The sequence below is a fragment of the Astyanax mexicanus genome, chromosome 8, assembly GCF_023375975.1.
Source record: "Astyanax mexicanus isolate ESR-SI-001 chromosome 8, AstMex3_surface, whole genome shotgun sequence".
Classification (NCBI taxonomy): Eukaryota; Metazoa; Chordata; class Actinopteri; order Characiformes; family Acestrorhamphidae; genus Astyanax; species Astyanax mexicanus.
In genome coordinates this window covers 39,830,370-39,844,072 of record NC_064415.1, presented here as the reverse complement: position 1 = coordinate 39,844,072, position 13,703 = coordinate 39,830,370, and the positions used below count along the sequence as shown (strand labels likewise).

Genomic DNA, 13,703 nt, shown 5'->3' with positions numbered 1-13,703 from the left:
ACTGGCATGCCAAAAGACTTGGCACAGTAGTATCATGTTTCATGACTTTTGCCACTTCCCATGAAAGATAAAAACTAAAGCTGTCAATGTTAATGTATTAACACACATGATTTGTTTAAAATCAGTATGATGTTATTATTTTTTAACACGATTAATTACGCCACCAAGTTTGATCCCAACTTCCACCGTAATCGCCTTGGCGCATCCAACAGGGAAACAGCGCAGTTTACATTGGGTATGAAGTTCGGGATGTTTTGTGTTCAACTGATGCACAAAGATCAGCAGAGTTAATCAAACACAGTTCACTGTCTCCTGCTCTCTATCTGTACACTAAACTAACAGCAGTGACTGAGCTGCCAGTTAAACTGTTCAGAGTCTTAAAAACGAATGGGGAAAACTGCCGTTTGGGCCTGTATAAACTATATTAACTCTCTAAACTTAGCTTTAAAGTAGCGAAATGCTAAGAAAATAGTAACATGGCAATCAGGTCTCACCTTCATCCCATTGGTCGCGCTAAACAGGAAACTAACAGATAAATGGTGCAAAAACAGAAAAGGATTCTGGAAAATTGAGTTCTATTACACTCAACATGAAAACCAACTAAAAACACTACTCTGACCTGCGTGTGTGGTTTCCCCTGCATTAAAATGTGGATGTGATCCGACATCACTGTCCACTGTGGGTAGTAGTGTCTTAAGTGACGTATTTCTAGTAGACATGTGACAATGTGGATCAAGGAATGTTAACCAATAAAAGAAAACAAAAGAAAACCAATATAACCAATTAAAGATTAACCAATTAGAATTTATAGTCTTGCCCACCTTGGCTTGCGACCGCCCACTGCACAGCATTGTTAACCAATTGGAGGCGATGGGGGGGACCCGTGCAGAGACCACTACAAAATTAATGAAAAAACAAACAATGAATTGAGATCTTTGAATGACTGCCCATTTAAGGAAATGAGACTTTTTTTTTTTATTCATCTGGCATCCACTAATAGACCTCACTATAACTCACTTACGATCATTCTCGTCACCTTGCTAGGAGCATGCTGGCCAGTGTTTAGCCTTATTCACAAGTCAGACGAGTGCTAGATGTTAATCTACACAGATTTCTCTCCTGAAGACTGTTTATTTGTGTGAGTAAAAGCGCTTCTGTTTATTTACAGTAAGCTTAGACTTCCAATATTTTTAACAGCACGGTTAGTAGCAGCACTAGCCGTGGTTAGCCACACTTAGCGCTAGTCAATTTCGCCCCACAGCACTACACTGAGGAACACTGAGTTTTCTGGTAAGCCAGGGTGATATTAGCTAGCTGTTTACCTCACATAGCTTTTTTTTAAATGGGATAAATGCAGGCTACAGTCCGATATACTCACCTCTGAACGGCTAAATAACACTGCTAATACTGCTTCAGTCTCACTGCTGGAAAAACTCAGCTGAAATTCTTGTATAATGCTGTACTTCAGCGGAGTGGCTTTACTGCTCCTTACAACCTGACTGGTAAAATTCATACATAAGGCACATTGGATTATAATGCACATTGTCGATTTTTAGACCTTGGCTGTGATTTACATCACTCCTTACTGCACGAGGGCAGAGTGTATAGAATACAGTATACCAGCATCTTCATCCTATAGAATCATTCCCACATCTCTTATTCTTTACCTGCTCCCTGTAGATCAGATCTCCTTTATGGCTGCAGTTCAGCAGTTGGACAGCAGTGAAACGGAACGGGCCCCTCCAGAGCTCTCCCAAATGCCCCCCTTAGCTCAAGATGTTTGTCCATCCTGGGCTTTTTTCTTCTGCTGCACTGAATCAATGCCCTTTCTCTCTTTTTTTGCGCTCTGCTTTTCTATTTCTCTCTGTCTTTTGCTCTCTTGAGCTTTTTTTTTTCCACTGTCAGGCACTCTTTGTGCTCTCTCTCTCTCTCTGTCTCTCTCTCTCTCTCTCTCTCTCTCTCTCTCTCTCTCTCTCGAATGCACACTCCTTTACCAGCCCGCCCATGCCTTTTTACTGTTGTCTTGCTTTCTCTTTCCTTATTCTCTCTCTCTCTCTCTCTCTCTCTCTCTCTCTCTCTCTCTCTCTCTCGTCTCTTGTACTGTCCCTCAAATTTACTCTCTCTTACATATGCGCTGTCTTTTTGTTCTTTGCTTTGTTCATTGGTTCCCACTTCCTCTCTTTTGTCTTTCTTTCTCTCTCTCTCTTCTTTCTTACTGTCTTTGCTCTCCATCTTTTTCTCCCTCTCTCTCTTTTGCTAACTCTTTCTTACTGTCTTTCACTTTTACTGTCTCTCTCTTTCTCGCTCTCTGAATATGCACTCTATTTACCTTCTATTGTCCTTTCTGTCAATCACTCTTGTCTGTCATCATGCATAATTTTCTCATCACCTGTGTGGGCTGCATCTCCCTATACCTCACATTGATTGGTTTATAGAAGGGCGTGTCTTGCATTGTCAGTTTGGCAAGTTGTGAGATTAACCTTTTTCTAGGTGTTAGGCCAAATTCAGCCTCTCTGACAGAATCCCAGAAGTCCCATTAAAAGAATGTGTGTCACACGACAGAAATAAGCGTATCAGATTACCCTCAGGTTCCTAATATTCCTGCTGAAAGTAAGGGTTATTATACAGTTACAGTAGATACAGGAGTCTCGAACATAATCTGTTGCACTCATACTGCTGCATTAATTTGCCAGTCAGATAGCAGTATGTGGCACAACAACTGTTCTTTTTTTTCTTTTGTTGTTTAATAAGTGACTGTAGCCAACTTCGATCTGTTAATTGTTTGAAAGCACCTAAAAACATACTTCAGACTAAATGGACCATAGTTCAATTGATATAGACTAAGGCCTCCTCTTTTGGTTGTACGCAATTTTGTCCTTTCAAACAGTCCTTTGGTTCTGTTTGCACATTTTGGTTAGGAACAAATAAGGCAAAGGCACCCTTATTATCTGTCGCACCATCCCCCACAATTTTATAGTCATTATGCTATATTATTTTATTTTCTCTTTCCTTCTCTCCCTCTATCTCTCTCACTCTCAATTTCATTTCAGTTCAATGTAGCTTTATTAGCGTTACTATGTGAATAAAAAAGTCACCACAAAAAAAGGTCACACTCTAATATTTGGTTGGACTGTCTTTAGCTTATTTTTTTACCAAGATCTTGCAGCATTGATGATGGTAGAGTCTGACCACAACACAAAGTCTTCTCCATCCAGCACATCCCAAAGATTCTCAATGGGGATAAGATCTGGACTCTGTGGTGAACAATCCACTTTTTCACAATTTCAGCCCCATGAATCCTGACATTGTTATCTTGTAATATGTCTGTGCCAGCAGGGAGGAAAAAATCCATCGATGGAATAACCTGGACTATATTCAGTATATTCAGGTAGTCAGCTGACCTTATTCTTTCAGCACAAACTGTTGCTGAACCTAGACCTGACCAACTGCAGCATCAACTCCACATCATTTACTTACTTACTTAATATAGTAATTACTAATTTGTAGTAAATATTAATGAATCACTTTCTGTGTGATTAGTAGGGTGGGGCTGGTACAAGTAGTTACGTATTTAGCAATGAGTGTGCCAATGTTCCAGAATGATTCCCAATTTTTCTATTTGTGTTCATTTTAAATTTGGGATCAAATCTTTAAATGTTTAAAAAAAACAAATTTATGATTCAGATTAATAAACAGATTCTCTCTCTCTGTCTCTGTGGTTGTGTTTCTCTCTGGCTCATTCCTCTTCTCTTTTTTTTTCTTTGCAGTCTCCTCTTCTCTGACTCTTAATTATTTGAATTGATCTCTCTCCCTTGACTGGCTTTGACTTGGCCATGCTGAATGAGGCCAGACAGTTCTCAATCTCCATGCTTCTGTTTCTAAGCAGAGCAGAGAGACAGTGAGCGAGAGAGAGAAAGAAAGAGAGACTGAGAAAAGGAAAGGAAAGGCAGTCGAGCGCTCTCATGTCGTCTGTGTACAGTATGTGTGTTTTTTCTCTCAGCAGATGTCAGGATAGCAGGCTGCCTTTGTCTTTGTGGGTTGCAGTCTGTTCTTGTTAGAGTGGCTCAGTCTAAGCAGCGTTCTGGGCCTGGATCGTTAGTGCTCAGTTCTGGTAGAGTATTCGCGGTGACGCTCCGGTTGGGGCCCCGGCCACCTCCGGGCTGCTGCAGGCAATGATACGGCTAGCCGTGGTAGCAGTGATGGAGTCTGTCATTGCTGGGAGGATGTTAGCGGATGATTAAATCACCCCTGCCGCATCCTCTGCAGTGGGAATGAACACTGTGATAGCGGTGATCACCAGCGTCGTTCTGCACTTTTCACTCGCTCATGTCTTATTTATGTCTTGTTGAATTTGCCACCCAAAAACCATCATGTGCCATCATTTCCTCAGCTTCGTTGCTTCTGTTGTTTCCTGCCATTTGCTTCAGTTTGTTTGGTGTTTGTTTGTTGTTTTTGCAATGAGGAGTCGTGAAGTTCTCAGAGAGAGGCTATCACTGTCAGGTGCAGGCACATAGTTAGCAGGAGGTAGAGATGATCAGAACACATTTAGACAGAAGAGAAAGAGAGGAGGAGATGTTTTCGCAGTATTGTTGCAGTAAAACACTTTTTTAAAATTTAATTTAGAGTTCTTACTTTCTATCATATTAATATTTTGCCTATTTTGCTATTTATAATATTGCTGTACTTTTTACAATTTGGGAATCCTCTACATGCTGTAGCGTCTGTGTGTTCCTTCGCAGGGAGTTTGGCTGGAGGGATCCAGAGCTGCCCGAGGTGATCCAAATGCTGCAGCACCAGTTCCCATCCGTGCAGTCGAACGCTGCAGCGTACCTGCAGCACCTGTGCTTCGGAGACAACAAGATCAAATCTGAGGTAACGCACTCACACACACACACACACACACAGTCTTACACACCGTATTATAAAGCACACTGTCAATGAACATCTATTTTCATACAAAAGGCGCATAAGTCACACTTTAAAAGACACTATAAGGACCCTCTATTTCAGCAGGTCTCGCCAGTGGATGTAGCTAACTAAATTAAGTAAAGCTAAGCTAAGTAAACAAAACTGTAATTAAAAAATGTTGGAAGTTCATTTACACAGATTTCTCTCCTGAAAACTGTTTATTTGGGTAAGTACAGCCCTTTTGCTTATTTACAGTGAGCTTAGATTCCCGAATTTCTCCAGCACTAAGACTGGAGCATTAGCATTAGCAGCTAACCACTCAACAGCACTACACTGAGGAACTTTAAGTGTTCGGGTAGGCCAAGGCTAAATTACGATCCCACATAGCTTGTTTTAACACAGTAAACACACAAGCTACAGTCCGATATACTCACCTCTGAACGACGAAAAATCTAGCATTGTTGGCGGCTAATGCTAATGCTGCTCCAGCAGTGCTAGCCGGGATTAGCAGCAGGCTAATACTTACCTGTGAATGGCTAAAGAGCTAGCGCTTAGCGTGGTAAGTGGGTAATGCTAATGCTGCTACAGCAGTGCTACAGGCTGATAATGCTAGTCTCTGAACAGGGAAATAGTGGTTAGCGGCTAATGCTAATGCTACTCCAGCCCCGAAGCTGGGGAACTAAACTGAAACTCCTGTATAAAGCTGGACTTCAGCAGAGTGGCTGCTGCTTAATACCTGACTGGTAAAATTCATACATAAGATGCACTGGATTATAAGGCGATTTTTGGGAAAATTAAAGGATTTTAAGTGCGCCTTATAGTGTAAACATTTTGGTAGTTTATACATTATATCTCCCAGTGTAAAGCACTTTGGATAAGATTGGTTTCTTAGCAAGTAAAAAATGTTCACCTGATGGCAATAAAGTCACCCGAGGTTGAGCAAGTTTGGTATATTGGATTCACATTGATTTGAAATCACATAATCACAACCAAAACAGCTGCGTTCAAATAGGAAATGAGATGCCAGTTCCATCAAAATTTTCATTTTATTTTCAGAAGGTTTTTGTTTAGCGATTTGAAAAGTGTTTAATATCCACCGGAGGAGATCTGCTACACACTTGATGACTAACAGCATGGAGCAGTGGCCGAAATACTCTTTTTCCGAAAATGATGCGACATCTGCCAAAAAAAACCATTGAGATCTTAATCTGAATAGAGCTAAAATGACCAGACGACTGCAATGGCAATCCCTGGGGTCCTAGCACCCCATTATAGAGCCAGAAGAGCACAGTGGTGAGAGGTTTTCAGAACCTTGTGCATATTAGATGTGCTGTTTTGCTCAGTCAATGTATGTGAGGCTTTTGGTATTGGATCCCTTTATTCTCACAAGGAGATAATGTTTCCTCTGTGTATTTCTCTTTCCTCCAAACTCCCAAAAACATACATTGCAAGTGATTTGGCTATGCTAAATTGCCTGTGGATATAAGTGTGTGTTTGTCTGTGTGTTTGTCTGTGTGTTTGTCTGTGTGTGTGTGTCTGTGTGTGTGTTATCAATATTGTTGCGTACGATACAATATGGAACACCCCTAGTGTAGAGCACATTTATTTTTGAGGTATAATGCTAGTAGATGAAGGCAGTAGGAGCCACAAAATACATTTCACATTGTGAGTGGCAATCTTTGGGGTCCAAGCATGTCCGTAATAGAGTCAGTAGAGCACAATATTGAGCAAAATGTTCAGAAAGGCATCTGCTCATTACAGACATAACCTGCTTTGCTTACCTAATGTTTGGGTCTAGATGAAGTGTGAGGGAAGGTCTTCAGCAGGACTGTCCTGTTAACACTCCTTCTCACTAAGCTACGAATCACACATACAGAACAGTCTGTCCTAAACTGTGTATCCACACCGAACGCGACGCGAGAGACAAGGCTGCCAGAAGTCATTCATTTTCAATGAGAGACAGGTGTTCTGCTCGCTAAATGGTGGACTAATGTTTTTGAGAAGGGTTTAGAATTTATTTAGTACAGTTTTCCTCCTTTCTTTTTATTTTTAGAGGGAACACTGCTTATTCGTTAAAAAAAAAATAAATAAAAACAGCAGATTCAGTGCCTTTTCATCTTTGGGAGTTGGTGGTCTTGGGAGCAGAGGGCTTACCTCATTCATTAAAAGAAGCCAGTTTAAACACATTTTTTATGTACATCGGCATACTTAAAAACATAAGTTAGATTTATGCACATAAACTAAGTTGTGAACATTTTATTAAAAAAAACGCATGCACAGTTTGTTTATAGTTTCTATCACAATATGATATGTTTTTACATTAAAAAATGTTTTAACTGTGCTTTCATGCACACAACGTGCATTTCAAACAATGTGAAACCTTTGTATAGTGTTTAGGAATTGTGTGGACAGGCTGTTTCTGTGTCCTTGCTGTCTGTGTACCTGTGTTTGTAAACGCCACCGAGTGAGACACACCCCCGATCGACTCATCGCCTGCTGCACGGGCGACACAGAGACACTGTAAGAGGTTGCTTGGTGAACAAACTCTGCTCTGGAGGTTTTGTTTTCCACAATTTTTGTGGTTCTTCTTTTTGTTTTACCTTCAAATCGATATGCACTGAGAACTGTGAATAACCAATGCATTCTCTAAATCACTCCAAACCTAGGCCAATAGGATGCATTGGAAGGGTCCTTCATTTTGAAGCAGCCTTTTATCATGTAGTTGCCAAGAAATGCAGCCTGCCTCAGCTACAGCCTAGGTTTTGGAATGCAGCTCTAGAGTCTCAAAAGAATCTTTTATACGTGTTCTCCTCTCGACCTTGATGTGGGTAGCAACAGTCTTTTAACAAATAGCTACAAATACAGTGTAATGTTTGAATATGACCTGAAACTCAGTGAATAAAAGATTTCCACAGCAATGCACCAACAAGTTTGAGTTTAAATTACTATAAACTATACTATAAATTACTATAAACTATACTATAAACTATATTTATACTAAATACTAAAAACTATATTTTTTATTTTAGTAAAGATGTCACTGGGCTGGCGTCTGAAGCTGTAACCTTTTTTCACTGCTCGTGGGTATTCATGTCTGAATATCGGTTATAATATAAATATAAAGGTTATTTGATGAAGAGAAGTGAGGCTACCACCCTGTGGGACTGGAGATTGGCACATTGTGTGGAGCAGCACATCTGCCTACTGTTGGCAGGGTGACTGTAGTGGTGTTAGCCAAGACCTCAGTTCACTTCTTTTGCCCCCTTATTGCAAGTATAGCTCTTTATCTGCCAGAGCCGTAGCCAGAGGCACGATTTAAAAACAATAAAGATTATCACATCGATAAAAGAGACACATGCTCAATTAGACCGAGAAATAGACGAGTGGAACAATACAGAGGGAGAAACTATTACCCACTTTACCCATATTTCCCCATGTTATCCAGACCCAGTTAAGTAACAGTGGTTCTGATAATGATGTCGTGTGGCGGCTAGGGGTGTTTGTACCATGTTGAAGACGTACTTAAAATACTTTCCCAAAAATCATCAGTTTGCTTATAATCCGGGGCGATTTATGTAGAGGTGAGTATTATTGGACTGTAGTGTGCTTCTAATCCCAGCTAGCACTGCTGGAGCAGTATTAGCATTACCCACTAATAGCTATATTTTTTGTCCGTTAAAGCTCCGCTAGGTAGAGATTTTGAGATTTTGTGCTCGTGGGCTCCCCCTACAGTTGTAGAGTGTAATAAAGGTTTCAGGTGGATTAGTTTCTCTTTCTCGTTTTCTGGCTTTCACAGACATATTCGGTCTCTTTCCAGCTTCTGCCAGATTGTCTGTATGTTAGTTTGTAAAGAATGAACCAGTAGTCCTTGTAGAACTGTTAGAACTAAAGGTCGGAAAGCAGGTCGCAGATTTCGCGAGCATTGGTCGCGGCCACCTCGGAAAACTTAGAGTCTGGTTTGAGCTCAGAGGAGCTCCAGCACAGACACGAGAGCACCGCTATTCCTCCTATTACACCTCAATGCAGCGCTGCAGTGAGTTTCAAGCTGTAATTTTACTTCTTTAAAAAGATCAAATTTCAAGAAAATCCTCCCTAGTGCTGCTTTAAGAGATGAGAATTATTGGCCTGTAGTCTGCTGCTAACCCCAGCTAGCACTGCTGGAGCAGTATTAGAATTAGGCCTGGTTTACCGGAACACTCAGGGTTCCTCAGTGTAGCACTGTCAGGCGGCAGTTAGGTGGCATTAGCAGTAAGCCTCTAATGCTAATGCTCCAGCCTTAGTGGAAATCTAAGCTTACTGTAAATAAACAGAAGAGCTTTACTCACCAAAATAAACAGTTTTCAGGAGAGAAATCTGTGTAGATTATCATCCAGCACTAATTTTTTTTTATTTTTTATTTTTTTTTATTTATTTTAAGAATTTAAGTTTTGTTTATCTTAATGAGGATTGCTTTATAGATCTCACCCTCTAGCTGCAAGACCTGCTGAATTAGAAGGGAAACCCTCTGTTCCTAATAAATGCCGCTTAAAATGCATCTTATAATCCGGTTTATAATGCGCTTTATAGTAAGAAAAATCCGGTACTAGTTTGTGATGTCTCTGTGTTTTGAGTAGATTCGGAGGCAGGGGGGCATCCAGCTGCTGGTGGACCTGCTGGATCACCGGATGACAGACGTCCACCGCAGTGCCTGCGGGGCTCTGAGGAACCTGGTGTATGGCAAAGCCAATGATGACAACAAAATCGCTCTGAAGAACTGTGGAGGCATCCCCGCCCTGGTGCGCCTGCTTCGTAAGACCACCGATGTGGAGATCAGAGAACTGCTCACAGGTAGTGTACAAATTATCACACCGTTTCCTTCTTCTCTGTAGGTAATTGACAGAGAAATGTTTGGTGTCTAAAGCTTTTTTTTTTCTACTGGAGCTACAATGGTAACATAGCTAAGAAGTAGTGGACACTAAAACAGTATTAGGGGCTGTGTTTAAGTCTGACTTTGTCCTCTCCCTAACTATATTTAAATGCATATATTTTCTCCAGTCCAATAGAATTCATTCCAGTTATAGATTAGCTCTAAGGTCTTTTTGTATTTGCTACTCAACAATATAATTTAAATCCGTGGTAACCTGCACACTAATGGTAATCCGAACCAAAATCATGCTCATGTGCAGAGTATAACTTAGTGTATATTATACAATTCTCTGTATGCTTTCTTTACCAGTGTCTTGCTGTTTGAGAGGGTTGCTGTTTACAATACAATGAAATATTTCTATAAAGACTGGAACGTTTTTTAAACAAAAAGCACATCCCTCTTTTTTATGTATATATTTTCCGATCACATTTTTTGCTTCTGAGTCATTTGATTTTGAGTACCTGCCAATACCAAATCCCGATCCTATATTTCATCAATGCGTCAAAAAACAAAAAATAAAAAGAAATAAAAAACACATTTGTCGCTTAAGGTTTTTCGTAAGTTAAAAATATTATTAAATCAACAGTATCAAAACATACCATTTATATCACAAAATAAGCAAGTAAACTACAAAATGTCAACACAGAAACTCCTGAAGACAGAGCTCTTCAAAGAGCACTTACTCTCCTAACACCTCTAACAAACTAACTACTCTAAACCTCTTTTCCTTCTTCCCCTCCTTCACTCCTCTATCCCATTGTTTCCCTTTGACCTCCTTTAAGCCCTATCTAAAAATGTTTTACCTTTAACTTTTATTACTTTTGTACTTGACCATAGTAAGTCGCTTTGGACAAAAGCGTCTGCCAAATGTAATGTAATGTAATGTAACACTTAGTAACAACACTTAATTAATCATAATTCATCATGATATTGAATCATTTTTTTAAATATGGGTAATTCTGTATTTTTGGAAGGGAAACAGGTTTAGGCTAGGTCAGATATAGACTAAACCTTTTTTACTATATTATAATATCTCTGGGTGGTTTTGATGCTTTTTAAATAAGAATATTTTAATCTATTAAATTAACCTTTTTTTAAGGCACACTTAAAATCCTTTAATTTTACCAGTCAGGTTTTAAGGAGCAGTAAAACCACTCCACAGAAGCGCAGCATTTTACAGGAGTTTCAGTTTAGTTCTCCAGCACCAAGACTCGAAACTGGAGCAGTATTAGCATTAGCCGCTAAGCGCTAGCACTTTTACCGTTTAAGGGTGAGTATTATCGGCCTGTAGACCTGCTGTTAACCCCGGCTAGCACTGCTGGAGCAGCATTAGCATTAGCTGCTAGGCGCTCGCTCTTTTACTTTTCAGATGTGAGTATATCGGACTGTAGCCTGCATGTTTATCATGTCAAAACAAGCTACATGGGAGAGTGCGTCTTAAAATCCGGTACATGATCGGATCGGGGACTTCCCTAATTTATAAATTGTCTAATTTGAGAGGAAATGCATAGAAAATTGACAAAAAAAATTAATTTATTACTGTCATACTTGAGTCAGTATTTAATTTATAAAAGCCTTTCATAGAGTTAACTTGTCAATTGTACTGACAATAATAGTTTTAAATCCACGACTTTACAATTGACAGGTTTTTTTCACAGACGGACAATTTGGCAGCACATGCATTGGAAACATAGAATGAGAGGCACGGTTTCAAGTTAAGTTTTAAAAGTAAGTTTTCTTGTTGCTTTGTACATACATGGAACATACTTAAAAGAACGTACTTGAAAGTATAGTTGGATACAGTGCTTACATGGCTGTTATTCTACTATTTAATGGATTATTTTAAAGATTTTGACCCGTACAATTGGATAAAATTCAAACTCTTCCAGTTGAGGGGTATACGCTGACATATTCTATTGTGATCGGGCCGTCATATTATGTCGTATGTTATTCGATTTTCAAGCTTCATGTAAAAGTCGTGTCAGAAACCACAAAGCCAATTAGCCTTTTTTAGCTCTATTATTAGCATTGTAGCTTTAGTATCAAATGGCTACATTTTAAGGTAAGTGTAAAAAAATCTTTGTCTGTCTCTCTCTTATTCTTTCCCTCTTTGACTGTGCTTTTTGTCATTATGCCCTCCTTTCCATGTTATTCTCTCCTAGGTAGCCTTTAAAGAGAATGCTTCATTTGCTAATTAGCTCTTATTGAATCATCTACTTGCTACGGTTAAACATAGCAGCACCTATTAGATGGTTTGTTAATGATCTGCTAATTGGTCACAATTAGGGAAATGATACCAAAGGATAATACGTGCACTTAACATCGCCTCGTGAGGTACTTTTATTTAATGAGTATGAGACACTGGCAAAGGATGAAGGGCTTTTTCATAACGCTTTGTTTAGGGAGCCGTGGTGCGGTGCCAGCTTTCGTCTGGAGCATTTACTCAGGACACTGGAGAAAACAGCGCTGCGTTTTTCCAGCCGAGACATTTCACAAATGTCAAACACAAAAATTGAGAAACGCTTGCATAAGAGGACGTCTTCACACGGCCTCGGCGCAGGGAGTAATCAACACGTCCATCAACGTAATAATCAGCACTTTTCCGAGAGTTCAGAGAAACAGCCAAAGCACTTAAAATCGGCAAGGCAACGAACGCTCAGCCGAGCCAACGGCCCGCGTTTCATTAAAGCTGCATGCGGAGAAGACGATCGTTCCTGCACACATTTGCTTCCTGCTAGGCTCATCTACATCAACCAAGTTTTAACATCAGAGAGGAGACAGGTTCCGTGCTGTCTGAATTATGATTAAAGCAGTACTCTCAAGCTTACACACTGCCACATTACCCCATATGTAGCTTCTTTGCTTCTTTAGCTTTACGCTGGGACTGCGATGCTAATGGAGCTAGGAAGTAATGGAAGTCTATCGAGGAATGGAAGTGTATCCTCCACCAATTAGCACAGTGGCACCTCCCACACCACACACTTGTCCCGAATGGCTTTGAGTTAAAAAGTGATTAAAAAAAAACCTGCTTGTGTGGATTCTGACACTGTTGCACACTGTTTTCTACAAAAATGCAGTACTTGCATCAATCGTGAACACTTTGAGTTGTACCCATTGCAGAAACAGATGTGCAAGTGCACAAACACACTTACACGGCTTGTCTTGTCCCTGTCGAGAATTATTGGCAATAAAATAGGCCTCTCTAAATGAGATAATGCCAGGTTCACACTACACGATTTTAGCTTTTCTGGTCGTCTATAGTCTGTTGTAGGTAGTGTGAACTACTGTAAGACGCTCGCCAAGCTGTTGCCAAGTGATGGTCGATGAGATGCAGAGGCCCAGCAAATATTTGGCATGCTAAACATCTGATCCAGTCAGTGACTGGGAGTCAAGAGCAGGGATTTTGTGTAAAGAGAGAACCATGGGTTCATTATGGAGATTTTGATCACTTTCCATTACCCCTGTTATATCAGGAATTGACTGTTAAAACATAAGCGGGTGTTTGCGAGTGAGTCTTCTATAAATGGGGGTAAATGAAGCTAAAGGCTTGAAATTCAAGAGTAAAATTCTGGGTATTTCTTTCATTTTAAAAAAGTAGAATAATTTATTTGACTAAAAAAGCAAAGGAAAACTTGTATATTTCCTTGTATATGTAAACAGCTGATTGGTTGGTGAGCTGATGCTGGAGTTACAGCTAAAGCACGTTTAAAAAAGTTTAACATTTTTTTTAATTTTAAACAAGTTTGCGGTGATAAAACATTTTACTTTGTTCTGTGTTGAGGGTATAAGTACACCTTTTAGGATAAAATGATCTGAAATTTATCAACTCTGATTGTATACATTTTGTACTTATTTCAAAAGGATATTCTTAGTCAATATTGATTGACTA

The 13,703-nt window shown here is 39.8% G+C and overlaps 1 protein-coding gene across 4 annotated transcripts in view; it reads left to right on the top strand.

Moving 5' to 3' along the window:
• Positions 1–13,703, top strand: part of ctnnd2b (catenin (cadherin-associated protein), delta 2b) — a 176,298-nt gene that overhangs the window by 130,424 nt on the left and 32,171 nt on the right. For all 4 annotated transcript variants that reach the window (XM_007260188.4, XM_049482057.1, XM_049482056.1 and 1 more), the window contains 2 exons: positions 4,740–4,872; positions 9,522–9,735. In XM_007260188.4, coding sequence (XP_007260250.1) covers positions 4,740–4,872; positions 9,522–9,735 — 347 coding nt within the window. The remainder of the gene's footprint in view (positions 1–4,739; positions 4,873–9,521; positions 9,736–13,703) is intronic.